The 24,906-nt window shown below is 53.3% G+C and overlaps 2 protein-coding genes and 1 non-coding gene across 3 annotated transcripts in view; 2 read left to right on the top strand and 1 right to left on the bottom strand.

The window, feature by feature from the left end:
* Positions 1-7,696, top strand: part of vps26a (VPS26, retromer complex component A) — a 63,418-nt gene extending 55,722 nt beyond the window's left edge. Inside the window, exon 9 of the mRNA XM_070876307.1 lies at positions 6,737-7,696. Coding sequence (XP_070732408.1) covers positions 6,737-6,847 — 111 coding nt within the window. The 3' untranslated portion in view covers positions 6,848-7,696. The remainder of the gene's footprint in view (positions 1-6,736) is intronic.
* A 1,574-nt stretch (positions 7,697-9,270) lies between these two features.
* Positions 9,271-9,464, bottom strand: LOC139260555 (U2 spliceosomal RNA). Its single transcript, XR_011592812.1, has one exon. It is a non-coding gene; the product is annotated as a U2 spliceosomal RNA (small nuclear RNA).
* A 452-nt stretch (positions 9,465-9,916) lies between these two features.
* Positions 9,917-24,906, top strand: part of supv3l1 (SUV3-like helicase) — a 72,653-nt gene continuing 57,663 nt past the window's right edge. Inside the window, exon 1 of the mRNA XM_070876305.1 lies at positions 9,917-10,233. Within this exon, the coding sequence (XP_070732406.1) occupies positions 10,038-10,233 (196 nt within the window). The 5' untranslated portion in view covers positions 9,917-10,037. The remainder of the gene's footprint in view (positions 10,234-24,906) is intronic.

Below are 24,906 nucleotides of genomic sequence, written 5' to 3'. Positions count from 1 at the left end.
ACTGGCAAATGATACTTAAAGGGTTGACGGTGGATAAGCAATGGCAAACATTTAAAGATCACATGGATAAACTTCAGCAATTGTACATCCCTGTCTGGAGTAAAAATAAAACTGGGAAGGTGGCTCAACTGTGGCTAACAAGGGAAATTAGGGATAGTGTTAAAACAAGGAAGAGGCATACAAATTGGCTAGAAAAAGCAACAAACCTGAAGACTGGGAGAAATTTAGAATTCAACAGAGGAGGACAAAGGGTTTAATTAAGAGGGAGAAAATCGAGTACGAGAGGAAGCTTACAGGGAACATAAAAACGGACTGCAAAAGCTTCTATAAATATATGAAGAGAAAAAGATTAGTAAAGACAAATGTCGGTCCCTTGTAGTCGGATTAAGGTGAATTTATAATGGGGAACAAAGAAATGGCAGACCAATTGAACAAATATTTCGGTTCTGTCTTCACAAAGGAAGACACAAATAACCTTTTGTGAATGTACTAGGGGATAGTGGGTCGAGTGAGAAGGAGGAACTGAAGGATATCCTTATAAAGCGGGAAATTGTGTTAGGGAAATTGATGGGATTGAAGGCCGATAAATCCCCGGGGCCTGATTGTCTGCATCCCAGAGTACGTAAGGAAGTTGCCCTAGAAATAGTGGATGCATTGGTGATCATTTTCCAACAGTCTATCGACTCTGGATCAGTTCCAATGGACTGGAGGGTAGCTAATGTAACATCACTTTTTAAAAAAGGAGGGAGAGAGAAAACTGGTAATTATAGACCGGTTAGCCTGACATCAGTAGTGGGAAAAATGTTGGAATCAATTATTAAGGATGAAATAGCAGCGCATTTGGAAAGCAGTGACAGGATCGGTCCAAGTCAGCATGGATTTATGAAAGGCAAATCATGCTTGACAAATCTTCAGGAATTTTTTGAGGATGTAACTAGTAAAGAGGACAAGGGAGAACCAGTGGATGTGCTGTATTTGGACTTTCAAAAGGCTTTTGACAAGGTCCCGTACAAGAGATTGGTGTGCAAAATCAAAGCACATGGTATGGGGGGTAATGTACTGACGTGGATAGAGAACTGGTTGGCAGACTGGAAGCAGAGAGTCGGGATAAACGGGTTATTTTCAGAATGACAGGCAGTGACTAGTGGAGTGCCGCAGGGCTCCGTGCTGGGACCCCAGCTCTTTACAATATACAGTAACGATTTAGATGAAGGAATTGAGTGTAATATCTCCAAGTTTGCAGATGACACTAAACTGGGTGGCGGTGTGAGCTGTGAGGAGGATGCTAAAAAGCTGCAGGGTGACTTGGACAGGTTGGGTGAGTGGGCAAATGCATGGCAGATGCAGTATAATGTGGATAAATGGGAGGTTATCCATTTTGGGGGCAAAAGCACGAAGGCAGAATATTATCTGAATTGCCGCAGATTAGGAAAAGGGGAGGTGCAACGAGACCTGGGTGTCATGGTTCATCAGTCATTGAAAGTTGGCATGCAGGTACAGCAGGCGATGAAGAAGGCAAATGGTATGTTGGCCTTCATAGCTAGGGGATTTGAGTATAGGAGCAGGGAGGTCTTGCTGCAGTTGTACAGGACCTTGATGAGGCCTCACCTGCAATATTGTGTTCAGTTTTGGTCTCCAAATCTGAGGAAAGACGTTATTGCTATTGAGGGAGTGCAGCGAAGGTTCACCAGACTGATTCCAGGGATGGCTGGACTGACATATGAGAGATTGGATCAACTGGGCCTTTATTCACTGGAGTTTAGAAGGATGAGAGGGGATCTCATAGAAACGTATAAGATTGTAAATAGTTGGGGTCCCAGCACTGACCCCTGCGGCACCCCACTAGTTACTTTTGAAGAGGATACCTTTCTTGAAGAGAACTTTCCCATCTTGTAGTCGGACTTCGGCTCATTCTAGGCTGAGCTTGAGGAGAGTTTTTCTCCACGGGCTGACCTTGATCTACATTTGGACTCTCAACACTTTCAGGCTGTTTGTCTGCCTGACTTGGACTCTGACTGACTTAAATTTTGACTTTCTTTTGGACTTAGTTTCTGGTACATCTGCAGTAGGATATGCTACTGGTAGTTTACTTGTAGCAAAATATCTGACTCACCAGAATAAATTAATCATCCCAACTTTCAACTCCTTCCACCTCTGTGGGTAAGATTTGAACAATGTGAACAAACCTAACCTATCTGTGATCAAACAGCTTGACCAAATATGTGCGAGGGCCACATAGCTTCACTACTCTTCCCGGTAACCACTTCAACCATTTATGGTAATGGTTCTTCAGCTGTGGCTCAGTGGATAGCACTCTTGCCTCTTGGTCAGAAGGTTGTGGTTTCAAGTGCCACTCCAGGGACTTTGAGCACAAAAAATCTAGGCTGACACTCCAGTGCAGTGCTGAGGGAGTGCTGCACTTTTGGAGGTGCCATCTTTCGGATGAGACGTTAAACCAAGGTCCCGTCTGCTCTCTCAAGTGGCCCAATTACTCAGATTTATCTTAGCGATAATATTCTCGGTTTCTAGTCTTTTGAGTTCTTGCTCAACTTTCTCATTGAGTGCATATGGTACGGGACGTGGCTTGCAGTAAACTGGTCTTGCATCCTTCTGCACTCTGACATTCGCCCATAAGTCTTGGATCGGACTGTCTGTTTTGCAGAACATCTTTGTATACTACTTGATAACTTTTGATGCAAATTTCGCTTCCACACTTCTATCCAGCTTCAGTGATCCCAACAAATTTCTGCCTATGGCAGGCTTGTCCCTTGCCGCCACTATGATAGACAAGCTCTGATACTGATCCTTGTATTTCACGTATGGTGACGCTTCCTACTACAGGGACTTGCTCTCCTGAGTAGCCTCGCAGTTCTATCTTTGATTTCTCCAGTCAATAATCACGCAACTTGTCACAATATAGCGATTCCGGTACTACACTCATGGATGCACTAGCGTCTATTTCTATGGGTATTCTGGTTCCTGTGACGTTGACTTGGATGACGATACTTTGCGAATCGCTGTTCGATACCTTCATGCTCCTGATGACTTGAATCTCCAGAAACTCCCTATCCCCTGCTGCTTACTTCAACGGTATATAGTGTCTGCCGATTTCTACTTCTAGCATTGCCAGTTGGTTTACTCTTCTGTTGACAAGCCTTCCTTCTCAAGATGCCCAGTTTTCTTGCAGTTGAAACACTGCCTTCACATGGACAGCTTTGAGCGAGGTGTTGTCCCAAGCACCGATAGCATGACTTCAATGCACTTACTTTGACCAGTTGCTGAGGCCTTGGGGCCCAGTTGCTGAGGCCTTGGGGCCCAACTGCCTTTTACTTTTAGTCTGTAGCCGATTCACATGGTTGTCTGACGACTGGAAATGGTGTGAAATTCCAGGGGAATATCAGTCTGCCATATCCATCGACATAGCTGTCTGACAAGCCAAATCAAAAGTCAAGTTGGGGGTTGTCAACAATTTACTTCTGATTTGTTCATTCTTCAACCCACAAACAATAGCGGTCACGTAAAACTCAGTCCTGAAAGTTTCAGAAATTACAATAAATGAATAGCTTTTACAAAGCTGCAATGTATTCACTGATACCCTAGTAATTTAATTTATTGCGTGTTCCAAAACGATAACTTTCAGCAATTTCCAGGGACTCGGGACTTGGTTAGAATCTCAGTGGCATGTGTTTCGGCTTGGCGGGAACAAGCAGATTTTTCAGAGTTTCATACATCTCTGGGCCTGCTTCAGGCAAGAAAATACCCCGTTTCATTTCTAAAGCCGCTCGGTTATGATTTACATCGGGGACTGTGGTGATGGTATTCGCGGTGAAAAACATTTCTAGCCACTCCAAATACACAAAGTCCCTTGGTCATGATGGAATTTGCCCAAGTACCCTAATATTCCCATAGGCGTGGCCATCATCATCATAGGCAGCCGCTCAAAATAGAGGAAGACTTGCTTCCACTCAGAGTTCTCAGGTGACTGTATAGTCCAATATGGGAATTACAGTCTCTGTCACAGGTAGGACAGTCGTTGGAGGAAAGGGTGGGTGGGGAGTCTGGTTTGTCGCACGCTCCTTCCGCTGCCTGCGCTTGTTTTCTGCATGCTCTCGGCGACGAGACTCGGTGCTCAGCGCCTCCTGGATACATTTCCTCCACTTAGGGTGGTCTTTGGCCAGGGACTCCCAAGTGTCGGTGGGGATGTTACATTTTATCAAGGAGGCTTTGAGGGTGTACTTGTAACGTTTCCTCAGCCCACCTGGGGCTCGCTTGCCGTGTAGGAGTTCCGAGTAGAGCGCTTGCTTTGGGAGTCTTGTCGGTCATACGAACAATGTGGCCCGCCCAACGGAGCTGGTCGAGTGTGGTCAGTGCTTCAATGCTGGGGATGTTGGCCTGATCGAGAACACTGACGTTGGTGCCTCTGTCCTCTCAGGGGATTTGCAGGATCTTGCGGAGATATCGTTGGTACTTCTCCAGTGATTTGAGGTGTCTACTGTATATGGTCCACGTCTCTGAGCCATACAAGAGGATGGGTATCACTACAGCCCTGTAGACCATAAGCTTGGTGCCAGATTTGAGGGCCTAATCTTCGCAAACTCTTCCTCAGGCGACCGAAGACTACGCTGGTATACTGGAGACGGTGTTGAACCTTGTCGTCGATGCCCGCCCTTGCTGATAATAGGCACCCGAAGTATGGAAAGTGGTCCACGTTGTCCAGGGCAGCACCATGGATCTTGATGACTGGGGGGCAATGCTTTGTGGCAGGGTCGGGTCGGTGGAGGACGTTTGTGTTACGGATGTTTAGCGTCGGGCCCATTCTTTCGTACACCTCATGTTGACTGGCTTGGAGTTCAGCCTCTGCGTAGATGCAAGCGTCGTCCGCGTATTTCGACGACAGAGGATGGGGACGGTCTTGGATCTAGCCTGGAGGCTTTGAAAGGGACCTGTGTTTACTGTCAGTCAGCAATGGGCTGGACTCTGGCAACGTTGACATTTCACCCACATGTGTTAAAAATTTACCTCCTGAGTTTTAAGCTTTTCTGCCAAATTAGGAACCTCCTGAATACTGGGAAATTAGAGTTAGAGCCTCTGTTTCTTGCCCAGCCTCCCTTGAGATCCTCTGATAGAATGAATCAGGTCTGTGTGATTCAACTATTTGTATGTGAATAGTGCCCTCCACTGGCCATTTTTCACACACACTCCCAGTGCTCCCCACTTCTGAAATTTGAAACATAGTAACATAGAAAATAGATGCAGAAGTAGGCCATTTGGCCCTTCGAGCCTGCACCGCCATTCAATAAGATCATGGCTGATCATTCCCTCAGTACCCCTTGATCCCCTTAGCCTTAAGGGCCATATCTAACTCCCTCTTGAATATATCCAATGAACTGCCATCAACAACTCTCTGCGGCAGGGAATTCCATAGGTTAACAACGCTGAGTGAAAAAGTTTCTCCATCAGTCCTAAATGGCCTACCCCTTATCCTAAGACTATGTCCCCTGGTTCTGGACTTCCCCAACATCGGGAACATTCTTCCTGCATCTATCCTGTCCAGTCCCGTCAGAATCTTATACGTTTCTATGAGATCCCCTCTTATCCTTCTAAACTCCAGTGAATAAAGGCCTAGTTGATGCAGCCTCTCCTCATATGACAGTCCAGCCATCCCTGGAATCTGTCTGGTGAACCTTTGCTGCACTCCCTCAATAGCAAGAACATCCTTCCTCAGATTAGGAGACCAAAACTGAACACACTATTCCAGGTGAGGCCTCGCTAAGGACCTCCCTGCTCCTATACTCAAATTCCCTAGCTATGAAGGCCAACATACCATTTGCCGCCTTCACTGGCTGCTGTACCTGTATACCCACTTTCAGTGACTGATGAACCACGACACCCGGGTCTCGTTGCATCTCCCCTTTTTCTAATCTGCCGCCATTCAGATAATGTTTTTGCCCCCAAAATGGATAACCTCACATTTATCCACATTGAATAATGAAGTGGCTTCATTAGTATAGTATTCCGGTCATATCATCAATGTTCCCTTTAATTTTTGGGGGTTGCGGCCCCTTTTAAGGGTGTAATGACTTGAGTTTAGAGGAAGGTGGTTTGAGGTGAGGAGCCCATGTGAGGGTAGTGTTGGGGGGTGGGGCTCAGAGTTGGCTTTCTAAGAAGGGAAGTCTTTGAAAGGATGTCTGAAGAAAGGGCCCTGTGTTTACTGTCAGTCAGGTAAGGGGGTGGGGGACTAGCTGGTGAGGGAGAATGTGCTATACCTCAGGAAGGGAAATGGGGGATCTCGTGTTTGGTAGAAGCTGGGCATTTGTCGGGTTAGTGGAATCTCTGTTTTCATGATTGAGAAATCCATGAGCTCCTTGCAGTGGGTGTAGTCTGCCAATTCAACTGATGGGCACCACAGCAAAAACTAACCCTATTCCTTCGCAGCATCCATACACAGGAATTCCCATTTTGTGCTGTTAGCTGATCTCGGCTAGTTGGCAGCAACATAAAGCGGATGCTGAACCCGTGGGTCACTCTCCAGTGAAGGGTGCGGGAAGTGTGCCTGTGAGATCCTCTGCAGGACAGTCTTGGCTGTGATGCCCTTATGATCAAATAGCCTGTCGCTGTGCCTGGGTTCACAGTGGATGATTGTGCAAATTACCAGCTGGCTATAATCCAGCAAGAGAAAGTTAGTGGTAAATCCAGAATCGGGCCCATTCAACCACCTGTTTTATTGCCTTGGCAGGAGATTGTACTGTGGAGAAAAGCTCCTGAGAAGTTGAGGAAACGAACCAATTTCCATCAGCGTCTAGAATCACCGGAGCCGCAGGCCTCTGCTCAGCAACCTGAAATATGAGGAAAGAGTGAGCGAGGCAACGGTCTCGAGTTGCCAAAACCCACAGACATTGTCGCTGTGCCGTGACCCCACGGTTTCTTCGTGATACTAAACTTCTTGCCGATCACTAACGGTTTCTCAAACACGAACATCTAAAGCTAGTATTTTATACTGCACATTTTGCAACTTTTGTTTGAACTTGTGCACTAAAACTCTACACTGAGCAGGATGTCTGTTTGATGTTTCTGTACTTGTGCATGTAGGCTGATTTATTTATGCTTCATGGGCCTGATGGTGTTGTACAGATGCTTAACATGCTCTGCTCCTTCCATTTCAAACACAATGTGGTGGTGGGGAGGGATTTGAAGAGTATGTTTATTTATACATTTCCAACCTGTTAGATATTCCACTATTATGTTTTGTTTTTTGCATGGTGTAAACTAGTGGCATGTTCCAACTCTGAGCAGTGCTCCAGATAGCAGCACAACTTCTATAATCTCTCTCCATTTCAGACACAGCACTGGGGGGTCGAAGAGTGCCCCAGAGCCCGGCCTCTCAGTGCATTCCGCCCCCCACCCGGAAGCTGGGAAGAGGAGGGGGGGGGGGTCCCCTAGGGCCTGTGAACTGTGCTGAGGTGCAGTTACCGTTACTGCAGGTAGCTTCGAGTAAAGTTCCCCATTTTCCATTGTTTTCCTGTAAAGTGCCTGAAAAAAATTTAAAGCCAGTTAATGCCAAATATTTTCCTGCATCTGTGTCTGATATCGAGAATAAATGGAAATATTTTAAGTACAGGTATTTCAGATGTACCATACCAGCCTGAAAAATGTATCCCCTCTCTATATTCAATAAAGTCTCTGCCAGTGTATCCGATTACACTTGAATTCAGACCTTTTACTAATGTAAACCCACCCTGTAACTGGCTCTGGTTTGGGGCACTCTGGCACCAGTGCTCACTTAACGTGGATCTATCCAGATGCCGAGACAACAGTATATTCTACCATGGAGGCATTGTTGCCAAAACCATTTCCCAAATTCATGTTGGTTTCCAGTAGGAGTCACTGGATAACGATTGGGAGCGGGAAGCCTTGCCTGTGTTTTTTTTTCTCCTTGGTTAAAGCTAACATTGTTCAGAGTGGTGGTTTCTTGCTTGCCGATTGACATATTGTACACTGACTGATGATGTACACTCTCTCTATCTAAACCTGGCCACCATAAGTAACTTTGTGCAAAACTCTTGATCAAGCACATTCCCAGGTGCTGGTCATGAAAATCTAATAATTTTGACCTGAACATATTTGAGATGACCACTCTTGCTCCCTACATGATGCAATCTTTATTCATTGACCATTCATTCCTACGAATGAAGTATGGATGAATATCTTCCTCTGATACCTGGTTTGGCCATCCATTTGCTATGTAAACAGACAACTTTGCCATAACTGGATCACATTTGGTTGCCTTACCAATTTCTTCAGCTGTGCCTGGTAGCTCATGAATGTATGAGAAATAGAACAATTCTTCCCTGTTGGGAGTGACGGAACTTGTTGAACAAATGTGTCACAGTCCCAAATAATTCCAGTGTACGCTGCTAGAGCTGCTGGAGGTAGTATAATTGAAGAAAGGTCCGCCGGATTGATTTCACCTCCCTCCGATCCCCTCCCGCAGATTGGGCACATTGGATATAATCATAGAAGTTTACAGCACGGAAGGAGGCCATTTCGGCCTGTCGTGTCCAGGCCGGCCAACAAGAGGCTATATAGCCCAATCCCACTTTCACGCTTTAGGTCCGTAACCCTGCAAGTTACGGCACTTCAGGTGCACATCAAAGTACTTTTTAAATGTGGTGAGGGTTTCTGCCTTGACCACGCTTTCAGGCAGCGAGTTTCAGACCCCCACAACCCTCTGCATTTCCCCTCAAATCCTCTCAACCTTCTATCAATTACTTTAAATTTATGCCCTGCTGCTAAGAGAAATAGGCCCTTTCTATCCACTATATCTAGGCCCCTCAATTTTATACACCTCAATCAGGTCTCCCCTCAGCTGCCTCTGTACCAATGAAAATAAATCCAACCTATCTAATTTATCCTCATAGTTTAGATTCTCCACTCCCGGCACCATTCTCGTAAATGTCCTCTGTACCCTCTCAAGTGCAATCACGTCCTTCCTGTGATGCGGTGACCAGAACTGCACGCAGTACTCTAGCTGTGGCCTAACCAGTGTTTTATACAGTTCAAGCATAACCTCCCTGCTCCTGTATTCTATGCCTCGGCCTAATGTTGATACCATCTCTATGCTGAGTTGCAGGGAGGGATGCTGGTTCTACAATTTTTTTTTGGAAATTCGTAGCCAATCGTTCCAATTCTTTGTCAAATCACAAACGCCAGAGGTCACCTTGCACACGCCAAGGATCACTCTACGCCAATGCTCTTAGCCAAAAGGCCTAGAGCCACTGCACCGTTCCTGGAAGTACTGCAATACCAGGTTCGTGCCATGGAGGTGGATGGGTCAGGAAACCTCCTGTTTCCAAAAAAGCAAGCATATACCTTCCTGATCCAGGGAGAACCACCCGGAGGTCATGGTGGCTACTCCCCTGTCAGGTCAGTTACGCATGATCTTAGCCAAAAGGCCGAGAAGCGATAGCTACAATTGCCTTTGGCAGTTCTGTTCAAGGAGGGGGCAAAATCAGCCAAGTAAAGTTAGGGGATTGGGCTTAACTGATGCCCCTTCCTTTACACCTGTATAGTACCCAAGGAGGCACATTCCAGCGTGAGATTGGGAGACGAAGGAAATTCACAGGAGGAAATCATACCAGATCGATGCAGAATCTTCTGTCAGTTTTCACTGTTGCATTATACATTTCCGCACACACTGAAAACTTTAGTCTAATTTTAGAATAATATTTTTCCTCTCGCCAATCCTGTGTAGGGTGGACACAGGCTGCCCATGGTGAAGGCCCTGTGACTGAGGCCCCGCCCCTGCCCTGTGACCGAGTCCCTGTGACTGAGGCCCCGCCCCCGCCCTGTGACCGAGTCCCCTCCCCCACCCTGTGGACCGAGGCCCCGCCCCCGCCCTGTGATCGAGTCCCTGTGACCGAGTCCCCATCCCCACCCTGTGGACTGAGGCCCCGCCCCCGCCCTCGCCCTCGCCGGGCCCTGTGACCGAGGCCCAGGCCCCGCTCCGTGACCGAGGCCCAGCCGCTCCCCGACAGCGAATGGCGGCAAGCCGCAGCTTGAGGTTTCTGGGCCGCCTCCGGGGCCTGGGCTTGGGCCGGCTCACCGGCACCACTTCCCGCCGCATCGCCAGCACCAAGCCCCCGGACACGTCTCTCTTTGTGCCGCTGCCAACCAGGATCAGCCGCGGGCCGCAAGGAAACGTGGGTGCCGAACTGAGCCAGAACCTGAATAAGGGTAAGTGAAGCCCAGGGGGAGAAGAGAGAGGAGGGGATGGTGTGGGGATGGGGTGGTGTGGGGAGGGGAAGAGAGAGAGAGAGAGAGCGGAGAGCGGAGGGGAGGGGGTGAACATAAGAACATAACATAAGAATTAGGAACAGAAGTAGGCCATCTAGCCCCTCAAGCCTGCTCCGCCTTTCAACAAGATCTTGGCTGATCTGGCCGTGGACTCAACTCCACTTACCCGCCCGCTCCCCGTAACCCTTAATTGCCTTATTAGTTAAAAATCTATCCATCTGTGACTTGAATACATTCAATGAGCTAGCCTCAACTGCTTCCTTGGGCAGAGAATTCCACAGATTCACAACTCTCTGGGAGAAGAAATTCCTTCTCAACTCGGTTTTAATTTGGCTCTCCCATATTTTGAGGCTGTGCCCCCTAGTTCTAGTCTCCCCGACCAGTGGAAACAATATCTCTGCCTCTATCCTGTCTATCCCTTTCATTATTTTAAATGTTTCTATAAGATCACCCCTCATCCTTCTGAACTCCAACGAGTAAAGACCCAGTCTACTCAATCTATCATCATAAGGTAACCCCCTCATCTCTGGAATCAACCTAGTGAATCGTCTCTGTACCCCCTCCAAAGCCAGTATATCCTTCCTTAAGTAAGGTGACCAAAACTGCATGCAGTACTCCAGGTGCGGCCTCACCAATACCCTATATAGTTGCAGCAGGACCTCACTGCTTTTGTACTCCATCCCTCTCGCAATGAAGGCCAACATTTCATTCGCCTTCCTGATTACCTGCTGCACCTGCAAACTAACTTTTTTTTGGGATTCATGCACAAGGACCCTCCCCCTGCGTTTGTCGCCAAGATACAGAAGAAGCTGGTGGACTTCTTCTGGAACAACAGGAAGCACTGGGTCTCTGCCGCGGTCTTGAGTCTCCCGCTTGGGGAGGGCGGTCAGTCGTTGGTGTGCGTCAGCGCCCAGCTCGCGACTTTCCGTCTTCAGACCCTGCAGAGATACCTTTACGTTGAGCCCCCTCCTAGGTGGCGTGCTCTGGCGATGTATTTCTTCCGCCAGCAGCACGGCCTCAACTACGACACGCAGCTCCTGTTTGTGAGTGTGGGGGGCGTCAGGACTGCCCTCCGGGAGCTGCCTGTCTTTTACAAGGAACTCATCAGGGCCTGGAACAAAGTCTCCACCAAGCGCAGCTCTCCACCGGCTGGAGTGGCGGCCGTCCTGCAGGAGCCGCTGCTCGGGAATCCGTACCTCCACGACCGAGGTTTTTTGTGGCGGTCGGACGAGAGGGCTGTGGCTGGTGAGGTGGCCAGGGACCTGCTCGATGGCGGAGGAGCGGGCTGGATGGCGCCAGACACGCTGGCGCGGCGCCTAAATTCTGCCAACGTCCGCCACGCGGCCGATGCCATCGAGTCGCTAAAAAGAGCTCTGGGCCCCGACTCCGTTAGGTGCATCGAGGAGGCTCAAGCACGTGGGGAGATCCCGTCCGAACTGACCCCCGTCCGGACGGAATTCCTCATCGGCAGCAAACCCCGGAACCTCCCTCGGGGGCCGGCGCCTCACAACTTGAGCCGCCTCGGGGAAATCCCCTCCATGCCTTTCAGTTCCGCGCGGAGGGATTTCCTGTACGGGCTGCTCCTGCACACTCTCAACTTTGCCATCCTCGCCTGCCGTCCAGACACGCCATGGCGTACCATCTTGCCATCCGGAGGAGGCGGGGGTCCCCGATGGAGGGCACTCTACGCAGGGGTCCTCCCGCTATTTGTCGGGGACTTTGCCTGGAGGGTGGTGCACGGAGCAGTGCCGTGCAATAAATATTTTAAGCCGGTTCACGGGCTCCCAGGCCGCCTGCAATTTCTGCGGTCTGGAAGAGTCCGTGTTCCATGTTTTTATTGAGTGCACGAGGTTGCAGCCCCTGTTTTGTTATCTAAAGGGGCTGCTCCTGAAATTCTGGCTGCACTTCAGTCCCACACTCCTGATCTTCGGGCACCCTGTGCGGAGGGGAGCGGGTAGGTCCGAGGGCCTCCTCGTAGGACTGCTCCTGGGCACGGCCAAGGGTGCCATCAGCTGGTCCAGGCAGCGGGTGGTCGAGGGGGTCGTTTAGCCAGACTGCCTGCCTCTCTTCCGCGCATACATCCGGTCCAGGGTGTCCTTGGAGATGGAGCACGCGGTGTCCACCGGTACGCTCGCGGCCTTCCGCGAGAGGTGGGCACCGGAGGGACTGGAGTGCATCATCACGCCCGGCAACCAAATTTTAATTTGATTTTATGTTTTTAAGTTAATTTGTTTTAATTGCCGGTGCTTTTAGTGTCCCCCTCCCCTTTTATAGGGGGCACTTGGAGAAAAAATATGTTTTTTGTGCCCAAAAAAAAACAAAAAAAAAACCACAAAAAAAAACATTGTAAATGTTGGTGTTTCCCCCAGATCGGGGGGCACGGTTTAATGTTTTTTGTTTACTCCTAAAAGAGTTTCATGCACAAGGACCCCCAGGTCCCTCTGCACGGCAGCATGTTGTAATTTCTCCGCATTCAAATAATATTCCCTTTTACTGTTTTTTTTCCCCAAGGTGGATGACCTCACACTTTCCGACATTGTATTCCATCTGTCAAACCTCAGCCCATTCGCTTAACCTATCTAAATCTCTTTGCAGCCTCTCTCTGTCCTCTACACAACCCGCTTTCCCACTAATCTTTGTGTCATCTGCAAATTTTGTTACACTACACTCTGTCCCCTCTTCCAGGTCATCTATGTATATTGTAAACAGTTGTGGTCCCAGCACCGATCCCTGTGGCACACCACTAACCACCGATTTCCAACCCGAAAAGGACCCATTTATCCCGACTCTCTGCTTTCTGTTAGCCAGCCAATTCTCTATCCGTGCTAATACATTTCCTCTGACTCTGTGTACCTTTATCTTCTGTAGTAACCTTTTGTGTGGCACCTTATCGAATGCCTTTTGAAAATCTAAATACACCACAACTCTTTTGAGTAAACAAAACAATCATTAGATCAAGTGTCCCTCCGATCTGGGGGACACTACAAACATTTCACAAGGCCCTTTTATTTTGGTGATTTTTGTGTTTTTTTTTGGGCACTAAAATCATAGTTTTTTTCCCAAGTGTCCCCTATAAAAGGGGAGGGGGACACTAAAACCGGCATTTAAAATAAATTAGAATTTAAAACAAATAAAATCAAATTAAAATTTGGTTGCCGGGTGTAATAATGCACTCCAGTCCCTCCGGTGCCCACCTCTCGCGGAAGGTCGGGAGCGTACCGGTGGACACCGCGTGCTCCATCTCTAGGGACACCCTGGTCCGGATATAGGCGCGGAAGAGAGGCAGTCAGGCTGAACGACCGCCCGCTGCCTGGACCGGCTGATGGCAACCTTGGCCGTACCCAGGAGCAGTCCTACGAGGAGGCCCTCGGACCTACCCGCTCCCCTCCGCACAGGGTGCCCAAAGATCATGAGTGTGGGACTGAAGTGCAGCCAGAAATTGAGGAGCAGCCCCTTTAAATAATGGAACAGGGGCTGCAACCTCGCACATTCCATAAAAACATGGAACACGGACTCTTCCAGACCGCAGAAATTGCAGGCGGCCTGGGAGCCCGTGAACCGACGTAAAAATTTATTGCACGGGACTGCTCCGTGCACCACCCTCCAGGCCAAGTCCCCGATAAATAATGGGAGGACTCCCGTGTAGAGTGCACTCCATTGGGGACCCCCGCCTCCTCCGAGCGGCAAGATGGTACGCCATGGCGTGTCCGGATGGCAGACGAGGATGGCAAGGTTGAGAGTGTTCAGGAGCAGCCCGTGCAGGAAACCCCTCCGCGCAGAACTGAAAGGCACGGAGATGGGATATCCCCGAGGCGGCTCAAGTTGTGGGGTTTGGCGCCGATGAGGAATTCCTTCCGGACAGGGGTCAGTTCGGACGGGATCTCCCCACGTGCTTGAGCCTCCTCGACACACCTAACGGAGTCAGGGCCCAGTGCTGTTTTTAGCGACTTGATGGCATCGGCCGCGCGGCGGACGTCGGCCGAATTTAGGCGTCGCGCCAGCGTGTCTGACGCCATCCAGCCCGCTCCTCCGCCATCGAGCAGGTCCCTGACCCTGGTCACCTCACCAGCCACAGTCCTCTTGTCCGACTGCCACCTAAAACCTCGGTCGTGGAGGTACGGATTCCCGAGCAGCGACTCCTGCAGGACAGCCGCCACTCCAGCCGGTGGAGAGCTGCGCTTGGTGGAGACTTTGTTCCAGACCCTGGTGAGTTCCTTGTAAAAGACAGGCAGCTCCTGGACGGCGGTCCTGACGCCCCTCTAAATACACCACATCCATCGGTACACCTCTATCCACCATGCTCGTTATATCCTCAAAGAATTCCAGTAAATTAGTTAAACATGATTTCCCCTTCATGAATCCATGTTGCGGCTGCTTGATTGCACTATTCCTACCTAGATGTCCCGCTATTTCTTCCTTAATGATAGTTTCAAGCATTTTCCCCACTACAGATGTTAAACTAACCGGCCTATAGTTACCTGCCTTTTAAGGGGGCAGACAAAAGGCAGGTAACCATAGGCCGGTTACATTAGCTGCTTTCCAATCCGCTGGTACCTCCTCAGAGTCCAGAGAATTTTGGTAGATTATAACGAATGCATCTGCTATAACTTCCGCTATCTCTTTTAATACCCTGGGATCCATTTCATCTGGACCAGGGGACTTGTCTACCTTGAGTCCCGTTAGCCTGTCCAGCACTACCCCCTAGTGATAGTGATTGTCTCAAGGTCCTCCCTTCCTGTGACCAGCAATTTTTGGCATGGTTTTTGTGTCTTCCACTGTGAAGACCGAAGCAAAATAATTGTTTACGGTCTCAGCCATTTCCACATTTCCCATTATTAAAGCCCCCTTCTCATCTTCTAAGGGACCAACATTTACTTTAGTCACTCTTTTCCGTTTTATATATATATTAAAGTTTTTACGATCTGTTTTTATGTTTTGCGCAAGTTTACTTTCGTAATCTATCTTTCCTTTCTTTATTGCTTTCTTAGTCATTCTTTGCTGTTGTTTAAAATTTTCCCAATCTTCTTGTTTCCCACTAACCTTGGCCACCTTATATGCATTGGTTTTTAATTTGATACTCTCCTTTATTTCCTTGGTTATCCACGGCTGGTTATCCCTTCTCTTACCGCCCTTTTTCACGAATATATTTTTGTTGAGCACTATGAAAGAGCTCCTTAAAAGTCCTCCACTATTCCTCAATTGTGCCACCGTTTAGTCTGTGTTTCCAGTCTACTTTAGCCAACTCTGCCCTCATCCCACTGTCGTCCCCTTTGTTTAAGCATAGTACGCTCGTTTGAGACACTACTTCCTCACCCTCAATCTGTATTACAAATTCAATCATACTGTGATCACTCATTCCGAGAGGATCTTTTACTGGGAGATTGTTTATTATTCCTGTCTCATTACACAGGACCAGATCTAAGATAGCTTGCTCCCTTGTAGGTTCTGTAACATACTGTCCTAAGAAACAATCCTGTATGCATTCTATGAATTCCTCCTCCAGGCTACCCCGTGTGATTTGATTTGACCAATTGATATGTAGGTTAAAATCCCCCATGATTACTGCCGTTCCTTTTTCACATGCCTCCATTATTCCCTTGATTATTGCCCGCCCCACCGTGAAGTTATTATTTGGGGGCCTATAAACTACGCCCACCAGTGACTTTTTCCCCTTACTATCTCTAATCTCCACCCACAATGATTCAACATTTTGTTCATTAGAGCCAATATCGTCTCTCACAACTGCCCTGATATCATCCTTTATTAACAGAGCTACCCCACCTCCATTCCCTTCTTGTCTATCTTTCCGAATCGTCAGATACCACTGTATTTTTAATTCCCAGTCTTGGCCACCCTGCAACCACGTTTCTGTAATGGCCACCAAATCATACACATTTGTAATGATTTGTGCCGTCAACTCATTTACTTTATTTCGAATGCTGCGTGCGTTTAGGTAGAGTGTTTTAATACTAGTTTTTAAACCATGATTTTTAGTTTTGTCCCCTCCTGCAGTCCCTATATATTCAGTGGCCCTTTTTGTTTTTTGCCTTGGGTTTCTCTGCCCTCCACTTTTACTCATCTCTGTCTTTTGCTTTTGTCTCCTTTTTGTTTCCCTCTGTCTCCCTGTATTGGTTCCCATCCCCCTGCCATATTAGTTTAACTCCTCCCCCAACAGCACGAGCAAACACTCCCCCGAGAACATTGGTTCCGGTCCTGCCTAGGTGCAGACCGTCCGGTTTGTACTGGTACCACCTCCCCCAGAACCGGTTCCAATGGCCCAGGAATTTGAATCCCTCCCTGCTGCACCACTGCTCAAGCCACGTATTCATATGAGCTATCCTGCGATTCCTACTCTGACTAGCACGTGGCACTGGTAGCAATCCCGAGATTACTACTTTTGAGGTCCTACGTTTTAATTTAGCTCCTAGCTCCTTAAATTCGTCTCGTAGGACCTCATCCCTTTTTTTTTACCTATATCGGGTGGGGGGGGGGGGGGGGGAAGAGAGCGAGGAGGGGGTGGGGGGGAGAGAGAGAGAGAGAGAGAGAGAGAGAGCGAGGAGGGGTGAGAGAGAGAGAGAGAGAGAGAGAGAAGGGGGTGGGGTGGGGGAGAGAGAGAGCGAGGAGGGGGGGTGGGGGAGAGAGAGAGAGAGAGAGTGAGGAGGGGGGGGTTGGGGGAGAGAGAGAGAGAGAGAGAGAGCGAGGAGGGGGTGGTGGAGAGAGAGAGAGAGAGAGAGAGAGCGAGGAGTGGGTGGGGGAGAGCGAGAGAGAGCGAGGAGGGGGTGGGGGAGAGCGAGAGAGAGCGAGGAGGGGGTGGGGGAGAGAGAGAGAGAGCGAGGAGGGGGTGGGGGAGAGAGAGAGAGAGCGAGGAGGGGGTAGGGGAGAGAGAGAGAGAGAGAGAGAGAGAGAGCGAGGAGGGGGTGGGGGAGAGAGAGAGAGAGCAAGGAGGGGGTGGGGGAGAGAGAGAGAGAGCGAGGAGGGGGTGGGGGAGAGAGAGAGAGAGAGCGAGGAGGGGGTGGGGGAGAGAGAGAGAGCGAGGAGTGGGTGGGGGAGAGAGAGAGAGCGAGGAGGGGGTGGGGGGGAGAGAGAGAGCGAGGAGGGGGTGGGGGAGAGAGATAGAGCGAGGAGGGGGTGGGGGAGAGAGAGAGCGAGGAGGGGGTGGGGGAGAGAGAGCGAGGAGGGGGTGGGGGAGAGAGAGAGCGAGGAGGGGGTGGGGGAGAGAGAGAGAGCGAGGAGGGGGTGGGGGAAAGAGAGAGCGAGGAGGGGGTGGGGGAGAGAGAGCGAGGAGGGGGTGGGGGAGAGAGAGCGAGGAGGGGGTGGGGGAGAGAGAGAGCGAGGAGGGGGTAGGGGAGAGAGAGAGCGAGGAGGGGGTGGGGGAGAGAGAGAGAGAGCGAGGAGGGGGTGGGGGAGAGAGAGAGAGAGAGCGAGGTGGGGGAGAGAGAGAGAGCGAGGAGGGGGTGGGGGAGAGAAAGAGAGCGAGGAGGGGGTGGGGGAGAGAGAGAGAGAGAGAGAGAGAGCGAGGAGGGGGTGGGGGAGAGCGAGGAGGGGGTTGGGGGGGAGCGAGGAGGGGGTGGGGAAGAGAGGAGGGGATGGGGAGGAGAGGAGGGGGGGAGAGGGGGGGAGAGAGGAGAGGGGGGGAGCGAGGAGGAGCGAGGGGGAGAGAGGAGGGAGAGGAGGGAGAGGGGGAGAGAGGAGGGAGAGGGGGAGAGGAGGAGGGGGCGGGGGAGAGAGGAGGAGGTGGAGGGCGAGGGAGAGAGGAGGGGGTGGGGGCAGAGGTAGAGAGGAGGGGGTGGGGGGAGAGAGGAGGGGTAGGGAGAGGGAGGAGGGGGTGGGGGTAGGGAGAAGGGGGTGGGGGGAGAGGAGGGGTAGGGAGGATGGGGTGGGGGGAGAGAGGAGGGGTAGAAACATAGACATAGAAACATAGAAAATAGGTGCAGGAGTAGGCCATTCGGCCCTTCTAGCCTGCACCGCCATTCAATGAGTTCATGGCTGAACATGCAACTTCAGTACCCCATTCCTGCTTTCTCACCATACCCTTTGATTCCCCTAGTAGTAAGGACTTCATCTAACTCCTTTTTGAATATATTTAGTGAATTGGCCTCAACAACTTTCTGTGGTAGAGAATTCCACAGGTTCACCACTCTCTGGGTGAAGAAATTCCTCCTCATCTCGGTCCTAAATGGCTTCCCCCTTATCCTTAGACTGTGTCCCCTGGTTCTGGACTTCCCCAACATTGGGAACATTCTTCCTGCATCTAACCTGTCTAACCCCGTCAGAATTTTAAACGTTTCTATGAGGTCCCCTCTCATTCTTTTGAACTCCAGTGAATACAAGCCCAGTTGATCCAGTCTTTCTTGATAGGGAGGAGGGGGTGGGGGGAGGGGGAGAGAGGAGGGGTTGGGGGGAAGGGGGAGAGAGGAGGGGGTGGGGCGAGAGAGGAGGGAGGAGGGAGATGGGAGGGGGTGTGGCGAGAGAGGAGGGAGTGAGGAGGGGGTGGGAGGAGGGGTTGGGGGGGAGAGGACGGGTTGGGGGAGAGAGGAAGGGGTGGGGGGGAGAGAGGAAGGGGTGAGGGGGAGGGGTGGGGGGGAGAGAGGAGGGGGTGGGGGGAGAGAGGAAGGGGTGGGGGTGAGGGGGAGAGGTGGGGGGGAGGGGGAGAGAGGGGTGGGAGGGGTGGGTGGGGGAGGAGAGGAGAGTGGGGGTGGGGAGGAGAGTGGGGGGGAGGGGGAGAGGGGGCAGAGAGAGAGTGAGTGAGAGAGGGGGCAGAGAGAGAGGGGGCAGAGAGTGAGTGAGAGGGAGCAGAGAGAGAGTGAGAGGGGGCAGAGAGAGAGGGAGAGTGAGAGGGGGCAGAGAGAGAGAGTGAGAGGGGGCAGAGAGAGAATGAGTGAGAGAGGGGGCAGAGAGAGAATGAGTGAGAGAGGGGGCAGAAAGAGAGTGAGTGAGAGGGGGCAGAGAGAGAGTGAGTGAGAGAGGGGGCAGAGAGAGAGTGAGTGAGAGAGGGGGCAGAGAGAGTGAGAGAGGGAGCAGAGAGCGAGTGAGTGAGAGAGGGAGCAGAGAGAGAGTCAGAGAGAGGGGGCAGAGAGAGAGTGAGTGAGAGAGGGGGCAGAGAGAGAGTGAGTGAGAGGGGGCAGAGAGAGAGGGGGCAGAGAGTGAGTGAGAGAGGGAGCAGAGTGAGAGGGGGCAGAGAGAGAGGGAGAGTGAGAGGGGGCAGAGAGAGTGAGAGGGGGCAGAGAGAGCAGAGAGAGTGAGAGGGGGCAGAGAGAGAGAGTGAGAGGGGGCAGAGAGAGAGAGAGAGAGTGAGAGGGGGCAGAGAGAGTGAGAGAGGGGGCAGAGAGTCAGAGAGAGAGGGGGCAGAGAGAGAGTCAGAGAGAGAGGGGGCAGAGAGAGAGTGAGTGAGAGAGGGGGCAGAGAGAGAGTGAGTGAGAGAGAGGGGGCAGAGAGAGTGAGAGAGGGGGCAGAGAGAGAGTGAGTGAGTGAGGGGGCAGAGAGAGAGAGAGAGAGAGAGAGAGAGAGAGAGTGAGTGAGTGAGGGGGCAGAGAGAGAGTCAGAGAGAGAGGGGGCAGAGAGAGAGTGAGTGAGAGAGGGGGCAGAGAGAGAGTGAGTGAGAGAGAGGGGGCAGAGAGAGTGAGAGAGGGGGCAGAGAGAGAGTGAGTGAGTGAGGGGGCAGAGAGAGAGTGAGTGAGGGGGCAGAGAGAGAGTGAGTGAGAGAGGGGGCAGCGAGAGAGTGAGTGAGAGAGGGGAGGGGGCAGAGGCAGAGAGAGAGGGGGGAGGGGGCAGAGAGAGAGAGGGGGCAGGGGGAGAGGGAGGGTCGGAGAGAGAGAGAGAGAGAGAAGGGGAGAGGGGGGGAGCAGAGAGCGGCAGGGGGGCAGAGAGAGAGAGAGGGGGGGAGGGGGCAGAGAGAGAGAGAGGGAAGGGGAGGGAGAGAGGGAGAGAGAGGGAGGAAGGGAGAGGGAGGGGGCAGGGAGAGAGGGAGATGGAGGGGGAAGAGAGAGAGGGAGAAGGGGAGAGGGGGAGCAGAGAGAGAGAGAGAGAGAGAGAGAGAGGGGGCAGAGAGAGAGGGGGGAGGGGGCAGAGGGAGAGGGAGGGGACAGAGCAAGAGAGGGAGGGGGCAGAGGGAGAGGGAGGGGGCAGAGAGAGGACAGACAGACAGAGAGGATAGACAGAAAGGGGGGGCAGAGAGAGAGAGAGAGTGAGAGAGGGGCAGAGAGAGAGAGTGAGGGGGCAGAGAGAGAGAGAGTGAGAGGGGGCAGAGAGAGAGAGAGAGAGAGAGAGTGAGAGGGGGCAGAGAGAGAGAGTGAGAGGGGGCAGAGAGAGAGAGTGCGAGGGGGCAGAGAGAGAGAGTGAGAGGGGGCAGAGAGAGAGAGTGAGAGGGGGCAGAGAGAGAGAGTGAGAGGGGGCAGAGAGAGAGAGTGAGAGGGGGCAGAGAGAGAGAGTGAGAGGGGGCAGAGAGAGAGAGTGAGAGGGGGCAGAGAGAGTGAGTGAGAGGGGGCAGAGAGAGAGAGTGAGAGGGGGCAGAGAGAGAGAGTGAGAGGGGGCAGAGAGAGAGAGTGAGAGGGGGCAGAGAGAGAGAGTGAGAGGGGGCAGAGAGAGAGAGTGAGAGGGGGCAGAGAGAGAGAGTGAGAGGGGGCAGAGAGAGAGAGTGAGAGGGGGCAGAGAGAGAGAGTGAGAGGGGGCAGAGAGAGAGAGTGAGAGGGGGCAGAGAGAGAGAGTGAGAGGGGGCAGAGAGAGAGAGTGAGAGGGGGCAGAGAGAGAGAGTGAGAGGGGGCAGAGAGAGAGAGTGAGAGGGGGCAGAGAGAGAGAGTGAGAGGGGGCAGAGAGAGAGAGTGAGAGGGGGCAGAGAGAGAGAGTGAGAGGGGGCAGAGAGAGAGAGTGAGAGGGGGCAGAGAGAGAGAGTGAGAGGGGGCAGAGAGAGAGAGTGAGAGGGGGCAGAGAGAGAGAGTGAGAGGGGGCAGAGAGAGAGAGTGAGAGGGGGCAGAGAGAGAGAGTGAGAGGGGGCAGAGAGAGAGAGTGAGAGGGGGCAGAGAGAGAGAGTGAGAGGGGGCAGAGAGAGAGAGTGAGAGGGGGCAGAGAGAGAGAGTGAGAGGGGGCAGAGAGAGAGAGTGAGAGGGGGCAGAGAGAGAGAGTGAGAGGGGGCAGAGAGAGAGAGTGAGAGGGGGCAGAGAGAGAGAGTGAGAGGGGGCAGAGAGAGAGAGTGAGAGGGGGCAGAGAGAGAGAGTGAGAGGGGGCAGAGAGAGAGAGTGAGAGGGGGCAGAGAGAGAGAGTGAGAGGGGGCAGAGAGAGAGAGTGAGAGGGGGCAGAGAGAGAGAGTGAGAGGGGGCAGAGAGAGAGAGTGAGAGGGGGCAGAGAGAGAGAGTGAGAGGGGGCAGAGAGAGCGAGTGAGAGGGGGCAGAGAGAGCGAGTGAGAGGGGGCAGAGAGAGCGAGTGAGAGGGGGCAGAGAGAGCGAGTGAGAGGGGGCAGAGAGAGCGAGTGAGAGGGGGCAGAGAGAGCGAGTGAGAGGGGGCAGAGAGAGCGAGTGAGAGGGGGCAGAGAGAGCGAGTGAGAGGGGGCAGAGAGAGCGAGTGAGAGGGGGCAGAGAGAGCGAGTGAGAGGGGGCAGAGAGAGCGAGTGAGAGGGGGCAGAGAGAGCGAGTGAGAGGGGGCAGAGAGAGCGAGTGAGAGGGGGCAGAGAGAGCGAGTGAGAGGGGGCAGAGAGAGCGAGTGAGAGGGGGCAGAGAGAGAGAGTGAGAGGGGGCAGAGAGAGCGAGTGAGAGGGGGCAGAGAGAGCGAGTGAGGGGGCAGAGAGAGAGAGTGAGAGGGGGCAGAGAGAGCGAGTGAGAGGGGGCAGAGAGAGCGAGTGAGAGGGGGCAGAGAGAGCGAGAGGGGGCAGAGAGAGCGAGAGGGGGCAGAGAGAGCGAGAGGGGGCAGAGAGAGCGAGAGGGGGCAGAGAGAGCGAGAGGGGGCAGAGAGAGCGAGAGGGGGCAGAGAGGGAGCGAGAGGGGGCAGAGAGCGAGCGAGCGAGAGGGGGCAGAGAGCGAGCGGGAGGGGGCAGAGAGCGAGCGGGAGGGGGCAGAGAGCGAGCGGGAGGGGGCAGAGAGCGAGCGGGAGGGGGCAGAGAGCGAGCGGGAGGGGGCAGAGAGCGAGCGAGAGAGAGGGGGCAGAGAGCGAGCGGGAGGGGGCAGAGAGCGAGCGGGAGGGGGCAGAGAGCGAGCGGGAGGGGGCAGAGAGCGAGCGGGAGGGGGCAGAGAGCGAGCGAGAGGGGGCAGAGAGCGAGCGAGAGGGGGCAGAGAGCGAGCGAGCGGGAGGGGGCAGAGAGCGAGCGAGAGGGGGCAGAGAGCGAGCGAGCGAGAGGGGGCAGAGAGCGAGCGAGCGAGAGGGGGCAGAGAGCGAGCGAGCGAGAGGGGGCAGAGAGCGAGCGAGAGGGGGCAGAGAGCGAGCGAGGGGGGGCAGAGAGCGAGCGAGAGGGGGCAGAGAGCGAGCGAGCGGGAGGGGGCAGAGAGCGAGCGAGCGGGAGGGGGCAGAGAGCGAGCGAGAGGGGGCAGAGAGCGAGCGAGAGGGGGCAGAGAGCGAGCGAGAGGGGGCATAGAGCGAGCGAGTGGGGGCATAGAGCGAGCGAGCGAGAGGGGGCAGAGAGCGAGCGAGCGAGAGGGGGCAGAGAGCGAGCGAGCGAGAGGGGGCATAGAGCGAGCGAGCGAGAGGGGGCAGAGAGCGAGCGAGCGAGAGGGGGCAGAGAGCGAGCGAGCGAGAGGGGGCAGAGAGCGAGCGAGCGAGAGGGGGCAGAGAGCGAGCGAGCGAGAGGGGGCAGAGAGCGAGCGAGAGGGGGCAGAGAGCGAGCGAGAGGGGGCAGAGAGCGAGCGAGAGGGGACAGAGAGCGAGCGAGAGGGGGCAGAGAGCGAGCGAGAGTGTGAGTGAGAGAGGGGACAGAGAGAGAGAGAGAGAGTGAGTGAGTGAGGGGGTAGTGAGAGAGTGAGGGGGCAGAAAGAGAGTGAGTGAGAGAGGGGGCAGAGAGAGAGAGAGAGAGAGTGAGTGAGGGAGGGGGCAGAGAGAGAGAGAGAGAGGAGGGGGCAGAAGTAGAGATAGAGAGAGGGGGGAGGGGGCAAAGAGAGAGAGGGGGCAGGGGGAGGAGGCAGAGAGAGGGGGAGGGGGCAGGGAGAGAGGGAGGGGGCAGAGAGAGGGGCGGAGAGGCAAGAGAGAGAGAGAGGGGGCGGAGAAAGAGTGAGGGGGCAGAGAGAGAGTGAGAGAGGGGACAGAGAGAGAGTGAGTGAGAGAGGGGACAGAGAGAGAGTGAGGGGGCAGAGAGCGAGCGAGAGGAGGCAGAGTGAGAGTGAGGGGGCAGAGAGAGAGTGAGAGAGTGAGGGGGCAGAGAGAGTGAGTGAGAGAGGGGGCAGAGAGAGAGTGAGTGAGAGGGGGCAGAGAGAGAGTGAGAGAGAGGGGACAGAGAGAGAGTGAGTGAGAGGGGACACAGAGAGAGAGTGAGTGAGAGAGGGGGCAGAGAGAGAGGGAGGGGGCAGAGGCGGGGAGGGGGCAGAGAGAGCGGGGGAGAGGGGGTGGGGGCAGGGAGAGAGGGAGGGGGCAGAGAGATGGGGGGAGAGAGAGAGAGTGAGAGGGGGCAGAGAGAGAGAGAGAGAGAGGGGGCAGAGAGAGAGAGAGAGAGGGGGCAGAGAGAGAGAGAGAGGGGGCAGAGAGAGAGAGAGAGAGTGAGAGGGGGCAGAGAGAGAGAGTGAGAGGGGGCAGAGAGAGAGAGTGAGAGGGGGCAGAGAGAGAGAGTGAGAGGGGGCAGAGAGAGAGAGTGAGAGGGGGCAGAGAGAGAGAGTGAGTGAGAGGGGGCAGAGAGTGAGAGAGTGAGAGGGGGCAGAGAGAGAGAGAGAGAGTGAGAGGGGGCAGAGAGAAAGAGTGAGAGGGGGCAGAGAGAGAGTGAGAGAGAGAGTGAGAGGGGGCAGAGAGAGAGAGTGAGAGAGGGCAGAGAGAGAGAGAGTGAGAGGGGGCAGAGAGAGAGAGTGAGTGAGAGGGGGCAGAGAGAGAGAGTGAGTGAGAGGGGGCAGAGAGAGAGTGAGTGAGAGGGGGCAGAGAGAGAGAGTGAGTGAGAGGGGGCAGAGAGAGAGAGTGAGAGGGGGCAGAGAGAGAGAGAGAGGGGGCAGAGAGAGAGAGAGAGAGAGTGCGAGGGGGCAGAGAGAGAGAGAGAGTGCGAGGGGGCAGAGAGAGAGAGTGAGAGGGGGCAGAGAGAGAGAGAGAGAGAGGGGGCAGAGAGAGAGAGAGAGGGGGCAGAGAGAGAGAGAGAGGGGGCAGAGAGAGAGAGAGAGAGAGAGAGAGTGAGAGGGGGCAGAGAGAGAGAGTGAGAGGGGGCAGAGAGAGAGAGTGAGAGGGGGCAGAGAGAGAGAGTGAGAGGGGGCAGAGAGAGAGAGTGAGTGAGAGGGGGCAGAGAGTGAGAGAGTGAGAGGGGGCAGAGAGAGAGAGAGAGAGTGAGAGGGGGCAGAGAGAAAGAGTGAGAGGGGGCAGAGAGAGAGTGAGAGAGAGAGTGAGAGGGTGCAGAGAGATAGAGTGAGAGAGGGCAGAGAGAGTGAGAGGGGGCAGAGAGAGTGAGAGGGGCAGAGAGAGAGAGTGAGTGAGAGGGGGCAGAGAGAGAGAGTGAGTGAGAGGGGGCAG

The sequence above is a fragment of the Pristiophorus japonicus genome, chromosome 3, assembly GCF_044704955.1.
Source record: "Pristiophorus japonicus isolate sPriJap1 chromosome 3, sPriJap1.hap1, whole genome shotgun sequence".
Lineage (NCBI taxonomy): Eukaryota > Metazoa > Chordata > Chondrichthyes > Pristiophoridae > Pristiophorus > Pristiophorus japonicus.
This window is presented reverse-complemented; position numbering and strand designations above follow the sequence as displayed.